Source organism: Trichomycterus rosablanca, chromosome 15 (assembly GCF_030014385.1).
Source record: "Trichomycterus rosablanca isolate fTriRos1 chromosome 15, fTriRos1.hap1, whole genome shotgun sequence".
NCBI classification, from domain to species: Eukaryota; Metazoa; Chordata; class Actinopteri; order Siluriformes; family Trichomycteridae; genus Trichomycterus; species Trichomycterus rosablanca.
In genome coordinates this window covers 28,019,058-28,037,785 of record NC_086002.1, presented here as the reverse complement: position 1 = coordinate 28,037,785, position 18,728 = coordinate 28,019,058, and the positions used below count along the sequence as shown (strand labels likewise).

The window sequence follows — 18,728 nt, the reverse complement described above, 5'->3', positions numbered from 1 at the left end:
CCATGGGTTCTCAGGGACTGCATGTGAGAGCATTGGTTCTTTCTGATTAGAATTGCGGTGTGTTTGGCATATGTCGCACTTCATTACCGTTTCTTCTATCTGTTGACTCATACCTGGCCAAAACATAATGTCTCTAGCCCTGTGTTTGCTCTTCTCTACACCAAAATGTCCGGTGTGTATGCGTTGTAGCATTTCTTTTCTGAGCTTGTGAGGGATTATTATTTTCTCACCTTTCAGGAGGATTCCATCAGCCTCTGTGATTTCATCACGGTGGTTCCAGTAGTCACTGATGAGTGGGGAACATTTTTTTCTCATTTCTGGCCAACCTGAACGAATGACATGTCTGAGGGAAGACAATTGCTCGTCCTCAGTCGTGGCTATCTTAAGGTCACCTAGCCTGTTTGTACTTACTGGCATTGTGCTGATGACAGTGTGTATTTGAGTCTCCATGTCCTCAGTTAGTGAACTGTCCTCATCATTCATGGATTTCCTTGACAGTGTGTCAGCAACCGGAATGTCTTTTCCTGGTTTGTGGATGAGAGTGATGCTGTATTTCTGCAGCGCGAGCAGCATGCGCTGTAGGCGTGGCGGTGCAAGAGCCAACGGCTTACGAAGTATTGACTCAAGTGGCTTATGATCTGATTCAACAGTTACATGTCGTCCGTATATGTATTCATGGAATCTTTTACATCCATACAGAACAGCATAAAGCTCCTTCTCTATTTGGGCATAGTTTTGCTCAGTACTGTTGAGAAGTTTTGATGCGTATGCAACTGGACGACCTTTTTGCATGATTGTTGCACCCAGACCATGTTTTGATGCATCCACTTGTAGTGTCACTTCCTTTTTTGGGTCAAAGTAGGCTAGCACTGGCCCTGGTTCAGCTGTTATTGTCTCCTTCATCTTTTCAAATGCTCTTTCGTGTGTTGTGTCCCAACTGAACTCTGTGTCTTGTCGGAGGAGGTGTCTGAGTGGTGCGCTCACCTCAGCCAGATTAGGGGCAAACTTAGCAAGATAATTTACCATGCCAAGAATTGTCTCCAGTTCTGCTTCATTTTCTAATGGCGGCATGTCACGGATTGCTTTCACCTTTAGGGGGTCTGGTTCTAGTCCATTAGCTGTGAGCTTGTGTCCGAAGTAGCTGACTTCCTTGACACAGATGCGACACTTGTCTGGGTTGAGTTTCAGACCTCTTTCTCTGGTCCGACAGAGCATAGCTTTTAAGTTGCGGTCATGCTCCTCTTTTGTTTTCCCAAACACAATGATGTCGTCCACTATACCAGCCACACCCTCCAGGCCCTCATATGTTTCATCGATTCTCCTCTGGAATTCATCCTGGGCAGACACGATGCCAAAAGGGAGCCTGAGGAAGCGATATCTACCAAATATGGTGTTGAAGGTAGTGAGTAGGGACGACTCCTCACTGAGCTTAATGGCCCAATAACCAGATCTAGCATCTAATATGCTAAAATACCTTGCTCCAGCCAACTTGTACGTTATGTCGTCAAGCGTTGGGAGGGGGTAATGTGGCCTCATTATTGCTTTGTTCAGGGGTCTTGGGTCCAGGCATACACGGAGCTTGTTTGTTTTTGGTTTTTCACATATTACAAGTGCATTTACCCATTCAGTCGGCTCAGTTACCCTGCATATTATGCCATCTTTTTCCATGTTCTCTAACTCTACTTTAAGACGATCTCTGAGGGCAAAAGGTACTCTCCTTGGGGGACAAACTACTGGTGCTACGCTGGGGTCTATTCTGAAACTGCACTCACCCTGAAATACACCAATTCCTTTAAAAACATCTGAGTACTCACTCAATATGTCGGTTGGCTTGTTCATGGGCTCTTTGTTGCTTGTAGCAGAAATCGCATAGACCACCTTTATGAGTCCAAGGGCTTTGCATGCTTTGTAGCCTAGGATGGGTGGGCTGTTGCAGTCTACAACATAAAACTTCTGTGTTGTTGATCTGTCTTTGTATCTGCTTACAAGGGTGCAGTAACCAATCACTTTCAGTGGATGCCCTCCATAGCCATACAGCTTGTGTTTGTCTTTTTTCAGTGTGCTGGACATTAGCTTATTAAAGTCTTTTGTGGGTATCACGTTTGTTTGTGCACCAGTGTCCAATTTAAATGTCAGTTTTGCATTACCTGGTCCCAGTTCTATGTCTGCATATGCACTGTCCTCGTCCTCCTCTTCTGCTGCTGTAACGGTGTCTACAAACAGCTCAGAGTCAAGATCTTCCTGAGTTTCTTTTACAGAATGCACTTCTTTGTGCCATCTTCTAGGTGGAGTATAGGAATTGGATCTGCATGCTTTTGCAAAATGGTTATATTTTTTGCACTTTAAACACTGCTTCCCCTTTGCTGGACACTCTGTCTGTTTGTTGTGGTGGCCTCCACACCTACCACAGGCTTTATTGGGCACTTTCTGGCTTTCATCTGGTCTGTTGGCTTGTTTAGCAAAGCTATGTTTACCAGTTTTTCGGTGTATTGCATGCACCTCGTGGCTGTCACTAGCCATGGCTTTTAGCTGGAGCTGAGCTAGCTCGTAGGAACGGCCTATGTCGATAGCTTTATCTAGTGTTAGGTCGGGTCCTTGGCTCAGTAGCTTTTCTCTGACTTTGGGAGAGTTTGTGGCAAAAACAATACGGTCCCGGACCATTTCATCACTGTTAGCATAATCACAGTCTTTAACGAGTAGTTTCAGCTCTGTGACAAAATGCTCGAATGACTCACCGCTCCCCTGTATCTTCTCGTGGAACTTGTATCTGGCAAAGATAGGGTTAGCTTTTGGCGTGAGGTATGCTGTGAAGCCATCATAGTATGTTTTTAGCCGTTTAGCATCATCCTCTGTCACGGTCCATGTGTTGCTTATGTCCCGTCCTTTGTCCCCAATCCACAGCAGGAGAAAACTGCATTTCTGTTCCTCTGTTTTTTGGTTGAGCGGTCCTGAAAACATGAGCTCTGCATGTTGTTTAAAACGGCGCCATGCGTCGGGCAGGTTGGACGATTGCCAGTCCATCTGTGGGGTCGGAACACCGAAAGCCTCCATCTTTTTCTTTCTTTAACAGATTAAGCCTTTTAATGTTCTTTATGTGGGTCCGCGGGTTACTCTGACACCATGTTGTGCCTGTCTCTTTATTAATAATTCCAGTTCCACACGGTTATATTAACTTTATAACTTTATCTTTATTAACTCCCGCTACACTCATTTACTCATGCACGTAACATACACCGGTGCGAAGCCAACTAGCGGTAAACCACACTCACACTGTTTCTCATGCAGGTATATCAAAATAAGAGTCCCATTCAAAGTATATAACCAAATATTACATAAACAAGGTTTTGTCTAGTTTGTGGAAATCATTTTATCCAGTTGACCCGCTATTGTTTTTCTTGTGGAAAGTTTTGTGCAGATGTTTAGACGTGGCGTGTGCATCTCTATTTACCGTCCGCTCTTCTAAACATCTAAGGAATTCCCACAAGAACAACAAAAGCGAAATAATGAAAATAATTAACACAAAATGGACAAAACATTGTTTATTAGGGACGGAACATTTGATACCGAGGCTTTAAAACTTGTTTCACTTTTGTAACACTGGACTCAGTGTATCGGAGCTTATATTAAAGCAGCAGGAATGTGCGGATTGATTCAAAGCTTTGGTGCTGTGTTTTATCTCACTCACTATATAAGAGACAACCAAACCAGGGTTACCCACCGTCCTGTAAATACAGAATCCTTCTTTATTTGGAGACTAAACGCCGTGTTCAGTACTGAACTGATACAGGACGCTTTGTTCTGTATTTTTATCAGTGGGAGACTGTGGGAATTATATTAAGTAGTGTTCACTTTTATTCTTAGTAACGGTGTGTGTGCGCTGGTTATAGCAGCAGGGGGGGACCTTACACAGTCATGAGAACAAAGGTTTTATTTATGGTGTTTAACATTTATTATTTTCATTCTTTATAATAATAAGTCAGAACCATATTTTAGGCAAAACAACGCACTCCGCCCACTGTGCTACTCATACAGCGGTGTATTAAACAGGTTATGTCGCGTTACTAAGAATAAAAGTGAACACTACTTAATATAATGAATTAAGCAGCAGTTTCCTTCTGTTTTATACACCACACCGTCTCCCACTGATAAAAATACGGAACAAAGCGTCCTGTATCAGTTCAGTACTGAACGCGGCGTTTAGTCTCCAAATAAAGAAGGATTCTGTATTTACAGGACGGTGGGTAACCCTGGTTTGGTTGTCTCTTATATAGTGAGTGAGATAAAACACAGCACCAAAGCTTTGAATCAATCCGCACATTCCTGCTGCTTTAATATAAGCTCCGATACACTGAGTCCAGTGTTACAAAAGTGAAACAAGCTTTAAAGCCTCGGTATCAAATGTTCCGTCCCTAATAAACAATGTTTTGTCCATTTTGTGTTAATTATTTTCATTATTTCGCTTTTGTTGTTCTTGTGGGAATTCCTTAGATGTTTAGAAGAGCGGACGGTAAATAGAGATGCACACGCCACGTCTAAACATCTGCACAAAACTTTCCACAAGAAAAACAATAGCGGGTCAACTGGATAAAATGATTTCCACAAACTAGACAAAACCTTGTTTATCGTCACCATCACAAACTCCGTTCACTTTATCGCTGAGAAACAGTTTGATTGACAGCAGGTAAGCAACACGCACTTCCGGTTTATTGTCCCTGCCTTTTCCGTCAGAAATGTGCGGCCGGGAAGTGCAAAACAAATATACATTTTAGAAAACAAAATTACATATGCCGAAAATAAATTTACAAGTGCTGAAACACTTTTACATATGCCAAAACAAATTTACAAACACTGGGTACCCAAACACTTGTAAATTTGTTTTTGCTTTTGTTGTAAATTTGTTTTTGTTTTTTTGTAATTTTGTTTTCTGAAATGTAAATTTGTTTTGCACTTCTCGGCCACCGTAGTGCTGACAAGAACGACCTATTAACATTATAAACATCAATCTTCCACTTTATATACCAGATTGACATTAAAGCAGATGCAGTAAATGTGAAGGCAGTTGAAAATACCCAGAAATTTTACAAATTATTATTTAGCATTTAATATTTCATTCACTGCTGCCTGTCCCACATGAGAACATGACAGCGCCGGGTTTGTTTGGCGAGATCAAGGAGTGTCGCAACTCTCTCTCTACGGCTCTGAGTGTATTATAATATCTTTTTTAAGAGTACAGTGATATTTTATTATGTAATCTCCTAAACTCACCACATAGTGGCAGTCGTGGACAACCCGTGAAAAACAGCAGGCCCCAAAAATAGGCAATCACACTAATAAATAAATAAATAAAAGGTCAAGTATTACAAACATGTGAAGCTACCTAGATAAAGTGTGTATAACATATTCAGATCTAATATTTAAAAAGAAGAAATCTCTTAACTTGATAAGATGGGTGGCTCTTAAAAGAGCCGTTGGTTTGCCAGAGCGACTAAGGCGCTTTACTTGGAGCTGGTGTACTTGGTGACGGCCTTGGTACCCTCGGACACGGCGTGCTTGGCCAGCTCACCGGGAAGCAGCAGGCGCACGGCGGTCTGGATCTCTCTGGAGGTAATGGTGGAGCGCTTGTTGTAGTGAGCCAGACGAGAGGACTCACCAGCGATACGCTCGAAAATGTCGTTGACGAAGGAGTTCATGATGCCCATAGCCTTGGAGGAGATCCCGGTATCAGGGTGGACCTGCTTCATAACCTTGTACACGTAGATAGCGTAGCTCTCCTTCCTGGACTTTCTGCGCTTCTTGCCTCCTTTGCCGGCAGGGTTTCTATTGGACAGGAAACATACCGTTCCACGCCCCTTTCAATAGAATCTGTTCTTTGTTGTCTGTTCCCGCTTAATCTCGATAAGGTCGATAGATGTTTTAAAACCGAATATAAAAGAATAAATAGCAATATTTTATTAAATGTTAAGTGATAGATAGATAGATAGATAGATAGATAGATAGATAGATAGATAGATAGATAGATAGATAGATAGATAGATAGATAGATAGATTTAGATTAGATTAGATTAGATTAGATTAGATTAGATTAGATTAGATTAGATTAGATTGGATGGATGGATGGATGGATGGATGGATGGATGGATATTGTTTGTTTTTTAAGCGAAGCATTCAGGCACAATGTTTTACTGTATTTTACACAAAGATCGTGTTAATGATTGTAGTGTAATCTACAGTATGGCTGTACATTGGTAGTATGCAAACACGCTGTATGAAGGCTAAACGAGAGATCTGATAGTAAACGTAATACTAAAACTACTAATAAAAATACCAAGCTTTTAGGGCTACACAAGTGAATTGATAAAAAACAGAATGCATCAGTGAATGTGTTATTTTTACTTATAATGCTTTCAAGCTTTTGGGGCTAAACGAGTGCTTTGCAAATTTACACATCAGTAAACATAAAAACAATATTAATAATAAAGCAGGACTTTCTCTTCTGTAGAAAATATGTGTGGCTCTTAAAAGAGCCGTTGTGTTAGCGTGGAGGTCTGAACGTTTAACCCCCGAATCCGTACAGGGTGCGTCCCTGGCGTTTCAGAGCGTACACCACGTCCATTGCGGTGACGGTCTTTCTCTTGGCGTGCTCGGTGTAGGTGACGACATCACGGATGACGTTCTCAAGAAACACCTTGAGCACACCGCGGGTCTCCTCGTAGATCAAGCCGGAAATACGCTTCACACCGCCACGGCGAGCCAAACGGCGGATGGCGGGTTTAGTAATACCCTGGATGTTATCACGGAGAACTTTGCGGTGACTGTAAAGGATCCTTAAAGAGTGTTTTGTTTTTACTAATTTATGTTCTTAAGTGTTCAGTTCAGTTTCAGATTTTGGGTTTATGTAAAAAGGTAAAGACTTTTATTTTGGTAAATGCTGCTGTTGCATTCATGCTGTTGTTTCACTCATGCGGTTTCTGTTTACGCGCAAAAGAGAAACAGTTGGAGGGAAAAGACGGTGGTAGACAGATAGCTGCTGGAAGGTTCTCAAACGGTAAAATAGCACCTAGTTGAATGGCGAACAAGGTATATATATATTTTTATTGTTTATATAGAGTACAAGGTGCTTCATGTCATAAACTCATTTTGAAATATAAATATATATATAAGCAAACATATTTTCTGTTTATCTATTTGATGGGTTAAGGGCATTTGAGTGGAACTGCTTTATGGGTTTTTCATTTATGAGAAAGTAAACTGATTGTGAACTGAGTTTTACACTAAAACATGCTGTTATATGTGTATTGTTTCTGTATAGACAGTAATTGTGAACTATTTATTTTGTTTTGTTTAACTTAGCTCTTACGGTGAATTCTGGAATTAAAGACAATAAAATCTCCATGAATCATCAGTTTTCGAGTTTTGACCATTAATCAGCTGGGTTCGCTACAGTAAGAGCTTGACCCTCATCAATTCTGACGGCTGCTGCACACAAGGCTGGGGTTAGCGACGAAAGGTTTCCAATGGTGGCACTTCATTTCGCTTTGCTGACTTCCAATCCTCCCACGGCTTAACGCAAGGTCTTCAGTGGTGACTTTGCGCCCCCTACAGGAAGCAGGCGTATGGATCTGGTGTGATGGTCAAATACTGTATGTCACGGCTATGAATGGTTGTAATGAACAAAATCGTGAGTATTATCTACAAGGTGAGAGCTAAATAGTAAATCTTCTCAAGTCACAGTGACTTTGCCCAACTATTTTTTGTGACTTTGGTAAAACAGAAGTTGTGCACGTATTGGTAAATGGACACATACAAATCCAACTATTTTTGTGACTTTGAAAAAACGGACACATTTACAAATCCTAACTCACAATTCATGGATAATAATTTCATGGACACTTAATAGTGCAGTTTAATGTGGTCTATCTATTTCTGTAATGGTTAATTGCTTACAGTTCTTTATACTGTCCTGACTGTGTATTGATCATTGCTTTATGCACTACTGTACTTTCATTTAGCTAAACTGTGACACATATTAGAGGTAAAATGACAGAGCCAGTTACTCCTTGTCTGAACTCTGAACAGCTTGAGAAGCAAACCGCCAGTCTCCAACAGGACTTTGAAAATGAATCTGAAATTGCAGAAAATCAAAAACTAGAAAGTCATTTTCAAGAATCTCAAAAAGAATCCGGTTTACCTCGCCGCTCAGAACGAACACACAAACCCACAGAGAAAATGCTCTCCCTTCAAAAAGAGGAAGCTCACAAAAGGGAAAGGAAATTTGTTTCCATGTATAACCAATGGAAAACTCAGGCCAGAGATGCACGCCAGCAGCTCAAATCGGACATTTCAGATAGCCAGTTGACTGTCATAGTCGACAATCTAGAGAAGGCACGAAATGATGTTACGTTCATCTATGATGAAATTAGGCATCACATGGCACCTCCCCCTGAAATACGGCGACAAGTTGATGCATGTATGTCAGTAACAACAGATATTACCAAAATCATATATGAAAGGATATCAGGTGTAAATGGAGAGTTTGATGCCGATAGGGAAATAAGTCGTCTTCACACACTGCTTGATTGTGACCATGCTCGTTCCATTTATGGATCTACTGTCTCACGAGTGAGCCACAAGTCCAGCACTCATTCTAGTCATTATTCCAGTCATTATTCTGTGACTTCATGCTTGGCAGCTAAGTGTGCAGATGCTGCAGCAGATGTGGCAGCTAAGGAAGCTATGTATGAAGTGTTACTGGAAGAAAATAGACAAAAGGAAAAGATCCAACATTTGGAAGAACAACATAAACAGGCTCTTGAAGCTCAAAAACGTGAACTAGAACGGTTACAGGCAGAGAAGGATCTAAAGGCAGCTCAAGCTAGGCTAGGGGTCTACAGCCAAGAAATAGTATGCAAAACTAGTAACTCATTCATCGCATGTGAACCAAAGAAAGAACAAGACATGAATCAACCCTCCTTCCAACAGTCATCCAATGTCGTAGCTACAGCACCACAGACAGACATGTCTCCCCTTGCTCAGGCCTTTCAAGACAGCATGGCCCTCAATAGGCTTCCAGTGCCAGAACCTTTTGTCTTCAGTGGTGATCCAATTCAGTTCGTTGAGTGGAAAAACTCTTTTATGTCGCTTATTGATCGAAAGAGTGTTTCCTTTGCTGACTAGCTGTACTATCTAAAAAAGTATGTAGGTGGTCCAGCTCGTAAGACCCTAGATGGTGTCTTTTACAGAAATGATACTGAAGCTTATCAAGATGCTTGGAACAAATTGGACCATCGATACGGCCAGCCATTTGTCATACAAAGGGCATTTAGAGAAAGGCTTGCAAACTGGCCAAGAATTCAACACAAGGATGCCATTGGACTGCAGGAGTTTTCTGACTTTCTAAATGCCTGTTTGGATTCCATGCCTCATGTTAAGGGTCTCCAAATATTAAATGATTGTGAAGAAAATCAGAAGCTTGTGCAGAAACTGCCAGACTGGGCAGCTTCCCGTTGGAATAGACAAGTTACACATTCGCTGAATAAAAGTCAAGAGTTTCCTACCTTTCAGGAATTTGCTAGCTTTGTGTCTATGGAAGCAGAGGTTGCCTGTAATCCAATAACCTCTTTTTATGCTCTCCATTCTTCAAAACCTGCTCCAGAGGAAATAACCCTAAGGAATGTCAAAAGAAACAAGGCCAGTGTTTTCAGCACTCAAACAAATACAGACAATCAGAGGTTAGCAAAGCCACCCATTAAACAAATATGCATGCTCTGTCAAGACAGCAAACATCAGCTTCACAATTGCTCTGTATTCACAACAAAGCCTCTAGAAGAGCGTCGGAAATTTGTCCAGGAGAAGAAACTCTGTTATGGTTGTTTAAAGCCTGGGCATAGTGCAAGAGACTGCCGCCATCGTCTCCTATGCAGCACCTGCAAAGGAAGGCACCCCACATGTCTTCATGCCAATACCTATGTGAAAACTGAGACATTAGCATCCCCTATGGCCCCAGCACAAGCTAATACCAGAGAGGCAGTGAACGCCGTTGCTCTCAATGTGGCTAGAGAAGAGCAGTCTATCAGCACTTCAATGATTGTGCCTGTATGGGTCTCGTCAAAGAACAGTCCAAATTCTGAAAAACTTGTCTATGCTCTACTTGACACACAGAGTGATACTACGTTCATCGACCAAGAGGTGAGCAATGGCCTACAAGTAGACACTCATCCAGTGAGGCTGAAATTAACCACCATGATTGGTAAGGACACAGTTCTAAAGAGTGAAAGGGTGTCAGGGCTTCACGTTAGAGGTTACAATTCTGCTGCTCACATTGACCTGCCTCCTGTGTACACCAAGAATTGCATACCAGTAAATCGGGCCCATATCCCTACCAGCGACACAGCCAAGAGCTGGAAACATCTTGAAGCCATTGTAGATGAAATCCCACCACTGAAAGATTGTGAAGTTGGCCTTTTAATAGGCTATAACTGCTCAAGGGCCTTGGCACCAAGGAAAGTAATTGTAGGTGGGCCAGAAGAACCATATGCCGTGCAAACTGATTTAGGGTGGAGCATTGTGGGATGTACATTGCCACATCTTGACTTACCTAAAGCCAATAGTATGTGTCATCGTGTGGCTGTCAGGGAGCTTCCCCCAGTCACCCCAGCAGATGCAGTTCGAATTTTGGAGTCTGACTTTAAGGACATCAATGATGCAAGCAGGAGAGTGTCTCAGGAAGATATTCTTTTCCTGAACAAACTAAAGGAGGGCATAAGGAAAAATGTTCAAGGTCATTATGAGATGCCCTTGCCCTTTAAGGAAAGACCGATTCTGCCTTGCAATAGACAGCTTGCTATGATAAGACTAAATCATCTCAAAAGAAAGCTGTTAAGAGACGAGACACATAAGAAACATTATGTCATGTTCATGAATGAGGTCATCGAGAGAGGAGATGCAGAAGAAGTAAAAAATGAAGGAATAGAAGGTGAGAAATGGTACATTCCTCATCATGGGGTTTACCACCCAAAGAAACCAGACAAATTGCGTGTGGTATTTGATTGCTCAGCACGGTATGAAGGTACAAGCCTCAATGATCATCTTCTTTCCGGACCAGATTTAATTAATAACTTGATTGGCATTCTTATTCGCTTCCGCCAACACCCTATTGCACTAATGTGCGATGTTGAAAAAATGTTTCATCAATTTCATGTGGACCAATCTGACAGAGACTACCTGCGATTCCTGTGGTGGAAAAATGGAGAGCTCAGTGCACAGCCCTGTGAGTTCCACATGAATGTCCATCTCTTTGGTGCCACGTCCTCCCCTGGGTGTGCAAACTATGGGATGAAGCATTTAGCCAGTGAGAATAGTGACTTGTACCCCCTAGGTGCAAACTTTGTGATGAAGGACTTTTATGTTGATGATGGGATCACTTCTGTAGACAGTACAGAAAATGCTATCAGGCTTGCAAGAGAGGCACGAGAACTCTGTGCTCTGGCTGGCTTAAGACTGCATAAGTTTGTATCAAATAGCGAATCTGTTCTGGAAAGCATACCATCATCAGAACATGCTAAGGATGTGAAAGAGCTGGATCTGGCTTTCGGTGACTTGCCTTTGGAAAGAGCCTTAGGTATTCAATGGCACACACAGTCTGATTGTTTCAAGTTCAAGATCAAGTTCAAAACCCAGCCAGCCACTCGTCGTGGAATACTGTCAACAGTTGCTTCCTTGTATGACCCTTTAGGGTTTGTGGCGCCCTTAGTGCTCAACGGAAAACGGATTCTGCAAGAGATGTGCAGACAGGGCACAGGCTGGGATGATCCTCTGAAAGATGAGCTTCAGCCAAGGTGGGAACGCTGGAAAGGTGATCTGAACAACTTGGATAAGATTGACATACCCCGTAGCTATGCACCCGCTAGCTTTGGAAAAATTGTCAGAGTAGAGTTGCATCATTTCTCGGATGCAAGTTGCAGTGGCTATGGTCAGTGCTCATACCTAAGACTCAGTAATGAAGACAATGATGTTCACTGTGCCTTAGTCATCGGAAAGTCAAGAGTGACTCCCACGAAACTTACAACGATTCCTAGGTTAGAGCTGACAGCCGCAGTTGTATCTGTAAAGGTCAGCAACGTGCTGAAAGAGGAGCTTGGATATGCTAATGTTCAAGAATTCTTCTGGACTGACTCCAAGGTAGTGCTAGGGTATATAAATAATGAAGCACGGCGATTCCATACATTTGTAGCTAACAGGGTGCAAAAGATTCACCTCAGCACAACCCCTCAGCAATGGAGATATGTCCCTACTACTGAAAACCCGGCAGACCATGCTTCAAGGGGGTTAACTGTCAGTGAACTGCTGTCCTCCAACTGGTTCACAGGACCCAGGTTTTTGTGGGAGAAAAACATGCTCCTTCCATCAGATGTAATCCCAGAGCTACCCATCGGAGACCCAGAAATCAAAGTGGTTCATACCCTGAACACGGAAGCTGCAGAGCACCTAAGCCTGATAGATCGTTTGTCCAACTTCTCCTCTTGGTCGAAAGCTGTACAAGCAGTTGCACGAATCCTCAGACGAACAAACAAAGACAAATCTAACAGCTTAACTACTGTGACTGAACGTGAAAATGCACAACGTGTCATAATCAAGGCTCTGCAGGGACAAGTCTATCAAAGTGAGCTTAAGAGAATAAGCAAAGGAACCTCTCTGCCATCTCATCGTGAATTGCACTCTCTTAATGCCTTCATAGATAAGGATGGTGTGCTCAAGGTGGGAGGGAGACTTCGTGAATCATCCCTTCCTAATTCATTCAAACACCCTGCAATTCTTCCTAAAAACCACTCCATCACAAAAATGATAATTTCTCACTACCATGAAAAGGTCCACCATCAAGGCAAAGGTTTTACAATAAATGAGATTAGATCCAATGGCTTTTGGATTCCAGGCATCAATAGGACTGTAGCATCCTTTGTTCACAAGTGCATTACCTGTAGGAAGCAAAGAAGACCTATAGAGGAGCAGAAAATGGCTGATCTTCCGCCAGAGCGGTTGGAACCATCACCACCGTTTACTTACTGTGGAATGGACTGTTTTGGTCCCTTTCTGACAAAGCAAGGTCGGAGCATCCACAAAAGGTATGGTCTCCTATTTACCTGTTTCTGCTCACGTGCTGTTCACCTAGAAATGCTTACAGACATGTCAACAGACGCTTTTATCAATGGTCTGCGCTGTTTTATTGCCATAAGAGGAACAGTACGTCAGATCAAGTCTGATCAAGGAAGCAATTTCGTGGGGGCCAAAAATGAACTGAAGAAAGCTCTAAATGAAATTGACACAGAAAGACTGGCTGCCTTTCTTGCACAGGAGCAGTGTGACTTCTCTATGAATGCACCCCACTCAAGTCATGTTGGTGGAGTATGGGAGCGGCAGATCAGGACGATAAGAGCTGTCCTGAATAATACACTTTCACTCTCCTCAGGTAGACTAGATGACTCTTCTTTACGGGCATTCCTCTATGAGGCAATGGCAATTGTAAACAATCGCCCCTTAACTGTTGACAACCTCAGTGATCCAAATAGCTTGGAGCCCCTCACTCCTAATCACTTGCTTACCTTAAAGCGCACTACACCTCTGCCTCCACCAGGCACATTCGTCAAGGAAGATGTGTATGCACGGAAAAGGTGGCGACATGTTCAGTACCTGACGGAGCAGTTTTGGTGTCGCTGGCGAAAAGAATATCTTGCAAACATTGCAACTAGGCAGCGCTGGCATGTACCAAGAAGGAATTTGCAGATTGGTGACATAGTGTTGGTGAAAGATGACAACTTGCCAAGAAATGAGTGGCGACTGGGTAGGATCTTGGAAACCACTATTGACAAAGATGGGCTAGTAAGGAGAGTTAAAATACAACTTGGTGATCGGACATTAAGTAAAGACGGTGAGCGCCTCAGCACGCCATCTATAGTTGAGCGCCCCATTCAGAAGCTTGTACTTTTATTGGAGACTAAATAAGGTTCTTTTCTCTCTCACACACTCTCAACATTACTAAGCATAAAGTCTAGGCCTAACAGTTTTGTGTAAGATGTAAACAAGGGTGACTTACATTTTATATCACATGTATACTCATTACTGTTCATATGGCTCCTTATAAGACTTCTATAGAAATCACTCATGACTGTGAAATGGTTTAAAGTATATTGTATTTGTGATTTGGTGGGAGTGTAAAGGATCCTTAAAGAGTGTTTTGTTTTTACTAATTTATGTTCTTAAGTGTTCAGTTCAGTTTCAGATTTTGGGTTTATGTAAAAAGGTAAAGACTTTTATTTTGGTAAATGCTGCTGTTGCATTCATGCTGTTGTTTCACTCATGCGGTTTCTGTTTACGCGCAAAAGAGAAACAGTTGGAGGGAAAAGACGGTGGTAGACAGATAGCTGCTGGAAGGTTCTCAAACGGTAAAATAGCACCTAGTTGAATGGCGAACAAGGTATATATATATTTTTATTGTTTATATAGAGTACAAGGTGCTTCATGTCATAAACTCATTTTGAAATATAAATATATATATAAGCAAACATATTTTCTGTTTATCTATTTGATGGGTTAAGGGCATTTGAGTGGAACTGCTTTATGGGTTTTTCATTTATGAGAAAGTAAACTGATTGTGAACTGAGTTTTACACTAAAACATGCTGTTATATGTGTATTGTTTCTGTATAGACAGTAATTGTGAACTATTTATTTTGTTTTGTTTAACTTAGCTCTTACGGTGAATTCTGGAATTAAAGACAATAAAATCTCCATGAATCATCAGTTTTCGAGTTTTGACCATTAATCAGCTGGGTTCGCTACAGTGACGCTTAGCGCCTCCTTTTCCAAGACCTTTGCCGCCCTTTCCTTTTTTAAATAGCTTTATTTAACAAAATTAAATCACATTACAAATATATACAGATCAATACATCATCAAAATAATTACATCAGTTCAAAATGTTTATTACAAATCCAGAATAGAATAATACAGAAAAAATATATATATTCAGAGCTTGTTCTTTTTCTTTTCCCTTTTTATACTCTATTTTTTTTAAAGTGAAAAAAATAATAATAATAATAATAAATTACAATCTTAATATTGACCAAGGAAGTAGAGTTTTTTTTGTGCGCAAGTCTTCATTTTTTAGTCTTCTAAGATGGCATACAATTTGTTTAAAAACAATATCTGGGGGTATATTGCATTGCTCGATAATCATTTTACACCTAGTTTTCCAGATTTTTGTATTAACAATACAGACAACTAACCAATAAAGGTCATTTATTCTTTGAGAAGTATTTTCGAAGATTCCAAACATAATTGTTTTTTTATTTATTTCGAAATCTAAGTTTAAAGTTTTAATTTTGTTCCAAATATCAATTGATCTACTGCAATTTATTAGTAGATGCTCGATGGTTTCATCTTGTAAACAGCCCTGTATAGGGCATAATTTTGTTGTTACAAAGCAACTCCATTTAACGATAACTCTTACTGGAAGTCTTCCAACCGTTATTAACCATATTGTATCACGTATGTTTTCAGAGATGTTTTTAGAGGAGACATTTTTTCTTACTTTTGTCGATTCCTCTTCGGTTAGTTGACTGTATTGTATCTTTTCACCATAATAATGATTATTAATTATATTATAAATATCTTTATTGGTTTGATTTAGCCAGTCTATATTTAAATGATCATGTTTAAACATAAAATCTCCATAAAGGAGTTGGTAGTGTGGTATATTTAATCTCTTTTTAACTTTTTAGTTTTGACCAATATTCTTTTTTTCCAACCCAAATTGCACCTCTATTCATGGCTTGTGTTACATTTTTACAGAAAGCTATTTTTAATTTATTACCCATATCAACAGCTCCCAAGCCCCCATGTTTTTTTGGTTTGTATAATAGTGCCCTTTTTGTTACCTCTCTATTAGTTCCCCATATATATTTTATACATTGCTTGTTTAATCTTGTAATATATTTATCATCGGGTGGTATGTAGCTAGAAATAATAATTTAGACAAGATAAAAGTTTTTATAATTTGAATCCGTGTCATATAATTGGTAGCTTTATATTTTTCTAGTTCCTCTTTTATTAATTGTTCCTTTTTCTCCCAATTTAGTTCTCTAGTTTTACTACGAGCTCTTGCTTTGCCACCACAGAAATCAAGGGAAAGCGCAAACGCGGTCCCTCATGATCAGGAATTAGCGGTCAGAATGAAATCAGAATGAAAATCATACAGAACAAGAAACTCAGTGAATACGATCGGCGTAAATCTACAAGCTCTTTCTTTGCTAGCACAGAAATCAGTGGAGAGCGAATGTGCTCCCTCATTATCAGAAATTGGCGGTCTCTTTTACATTTGTATAAACAAGCTTTTCATGTAAATGCTGCCTAACCAAAAACAGCTCCAGACTGTAAAAAATGAATCAGTGGTCCAGTAGATTTTATACAAATGTTTTGTGTTAAATGTATTTATTGGAATTGAGTTCTTGAATTTAAGACTATTATTTGAGTTAATTTTACTTATTCAAAAATGCTATAAAATCTACTTATTTTATTCGTGTGAAAATAAAAATATTAAGCTATATAAATAAGTTGCTTTCAATTTACAAGCACTTGTGGGCCTGCTGGGTTTTTTGTTCTTTTTTTGAATACACCTCATCTAACCCGCAACGGTTGTGAAGAACCTCCACAACGGAATCCAGATTGCACAGTTTGTGAGCAAATTAACTAAGGTAAGTAATTCTGTTCTATTAATCTGTATAGTTACCACAGTTTATTACTGTAAACTTAGAATTAGTTTTAAGTTGAACGTGAAAGGTGGTTCATTTTAGGTGGTTCATTTTTCAGCCTTTTTTGTAACCTGGCAAATATCTCTGTTGGCTGAGGTAAGTTAGCTAGCTAATAAAAACTTTTCTAATTTTAATGCATTGAGGAAACAACTTTAACCCAGTGTTGAGAGCAAAGTTAAAACTCGATAACACACAGATGGTTAGATGAATGAAGTTTTATCTGAAGCTGGAAAAAAGTTTAGTATTCATCTGTAAACATGCTAAGCTTGTTAGAGAAAACATAGTTAACTTAATTTAAACCTCATGTCAGGGTAGTTAACTTGGTTAACCACAACATAACGAGTCATTTTTTTTGCAAACCTCAATTATCTTAATATTCAGTCATTTGTGAGACATATTTTAATTATTCCAATTTGGTACATTTTATCCTAATAAAGATAAAACTATAAAAATGTAATTAAAATGAAACTTGTTAATGTAACAATTAGTCCAAAGATGTAATGTTTATTAACTGCGTGTTTTGACAAGACAAATTAAAGTATTAACAAATTACCTTTGACACTTTTCATAGTATAATAATTGATGTTGCAGCAGTGTTAATTTTGACAGCAAATTTTGATTTAGTTTTAGTCATAGTCTTTTGACTAAAATGTAATTTAGTTTTAGTCATAATTTAGTCATCTGAATTGTTTTAGTTTTAGTCTAGTTTTAGTCGACTAATTATCATAAGAATTTAGTCGACTAAATCTACAGTCGATTCAGTCGACTAAAATATTTACGTTTTTACATTTTAAGCATTTAGCAGACGCCTTTATCCAAAGCGACTTACAGTACAGTAAACAATCTGAGCAATTGAGGGTTAAGGGCCTTGCTCAAGGGCCCAACAGCAGCAACCTGGTAGTGGTGAGGCTTGAACCAGCAACCTTTTGATTACTAGTCCAGTACCCTAACCACTAGACTACAGCTTGCCCTTAAATACATATAAAGGGTGTAAAATGTATCAGTTCCCTTGAATTATTTAAGTAATTATGTACACAAAATGAAACATTTTTAACAAGTTATGAAATATTATTAATGTTTAAATGTGCAATACACACAAAAACAGATGTAACTTATTTCAAACGTCAAACGTTTGTGTTCGGTGAGGTTTGTGCTTGTGTGATTAGTAGTCGAGTGGAGTCACCGTGAGTTTGAACGGTGTGTGATTCGGTGTCTCTGTTCGGCGGTGCCTCTGGACCTCATACTTACCTGGCAGGGACAAGACCATGATCAAGAAGGTGTTTCACCCAGGGCGAGGCTCAGCCATTGCACTCCAGTTGTGCTGACCGCTGCGAATTCCCCAAATGTGGGAATCTCGACTGTATAATTTCTGATAGTGGGGGACTGCGTTCTGCTCTCCCCTGATTTCTGTGGTGGTAAAGAAAGAGCTTGTACATTTTAGTTGACCGTGTTCATTTAGTTTCTTGTTCTGTACGATTTAGGGAGGCACGGTGGCTTAGTGGATAGCACTGTCGCCTCTAAGCAAGAAGGTCCTGTGTTCGAACCCAAGGTGGGGCGGTCCGGGTCTTTTCTGTGTGGAGTTTGCATGTTCTCCCCGTGTCTGCGTGCTTTCCCCGGAAGCTCCGGTTTCCTCCCACAGTACTGTGGAGCTTTGTACCGTATTTTCTGTTGGATTGCCTGTATTACCCTGCACTGTAAGCCCGGATAAGTTCAATCTATTTAAAAAATTTGAGGAAACCGGTTGCCTTAAAAAAAGTTAAGTAATGTATAATGAAAACTTGAGTAAGCATAACTTAAAACATTAAGTTATTACAGCTAAAAAGGCAAGTTGATTAAACTTTGTTTTTTTGGTTATACCAACTGCTTTTCCCGATAATTCTACTTATTATCTTGAGCTCAATGGACAAAAATATTGATTTCTTCTTAGTT

The 18,728-nt window shown here is 40.1% G+C and overlaps 1 protein-coding gene and 1 non-coding gene across 2 annotated transcripts; one reads left to right on the top strand and one right to left on the bottom strand.

Moving 5' to 3' along the window:
* Nucleotides 1–391: 391 nt before the first annotated feature.
* On the bottom strand, nt 392–10,617 carry LOC134328458 (late histone H2B.L4-like). The gene is made up of 3 exons (XM_063009552.1): nt 10,595–10,617; nt 5,500–5,817; nt 392–576 (listed from the first exon to the last, which is right to left on the bottom strand). The coding sequence occupies exons 1-3, from the start codon at nt 10,615–10,617 to the stop codon at nt 480–482; spliced, it is 438 nt and encodes a 145-aa protein (XP_062865622.1). The 3' UTR covers nt 392–479.
* A 7,422-nt stretch (nt 10,618–18,039) lies between these two features.
* Nucleotides 18,040–18,202, top strand: LOC134329708 (U1 spliceosomal RNA). Its single transcript, XR_010014932.1, has one exon. It is a non-coding gene; the product is annotated as a U1 spliceosomal RNA (small nuclear RNA).
* Nucleotides 18,203–18,728: the final 526 nt, after the last annotated feature.

Bases quoted from the DNA above. Each gene is read 5' to 3' on its own strand.
- LOC134328458 (XM_063009552.1), bottom strand. From the start codon at position 10,617: ATGACACATACTATTGGCTTTAG. The intron at 5,818-10,594 runs GTAAGTCAAGAT...CCTGTCCAATAG, and splicing joins ACACATACTATTGGCTTTAG to AAACCCTGCCGGCAAAGGAG. The intron at 577-5,499 runs GTAAAGCGCCTT...CCACGCCTACAG, and splicing joins ACCAAGTACACCAGCTCCAA to CGCATGCTGCTCGCGCTGCA.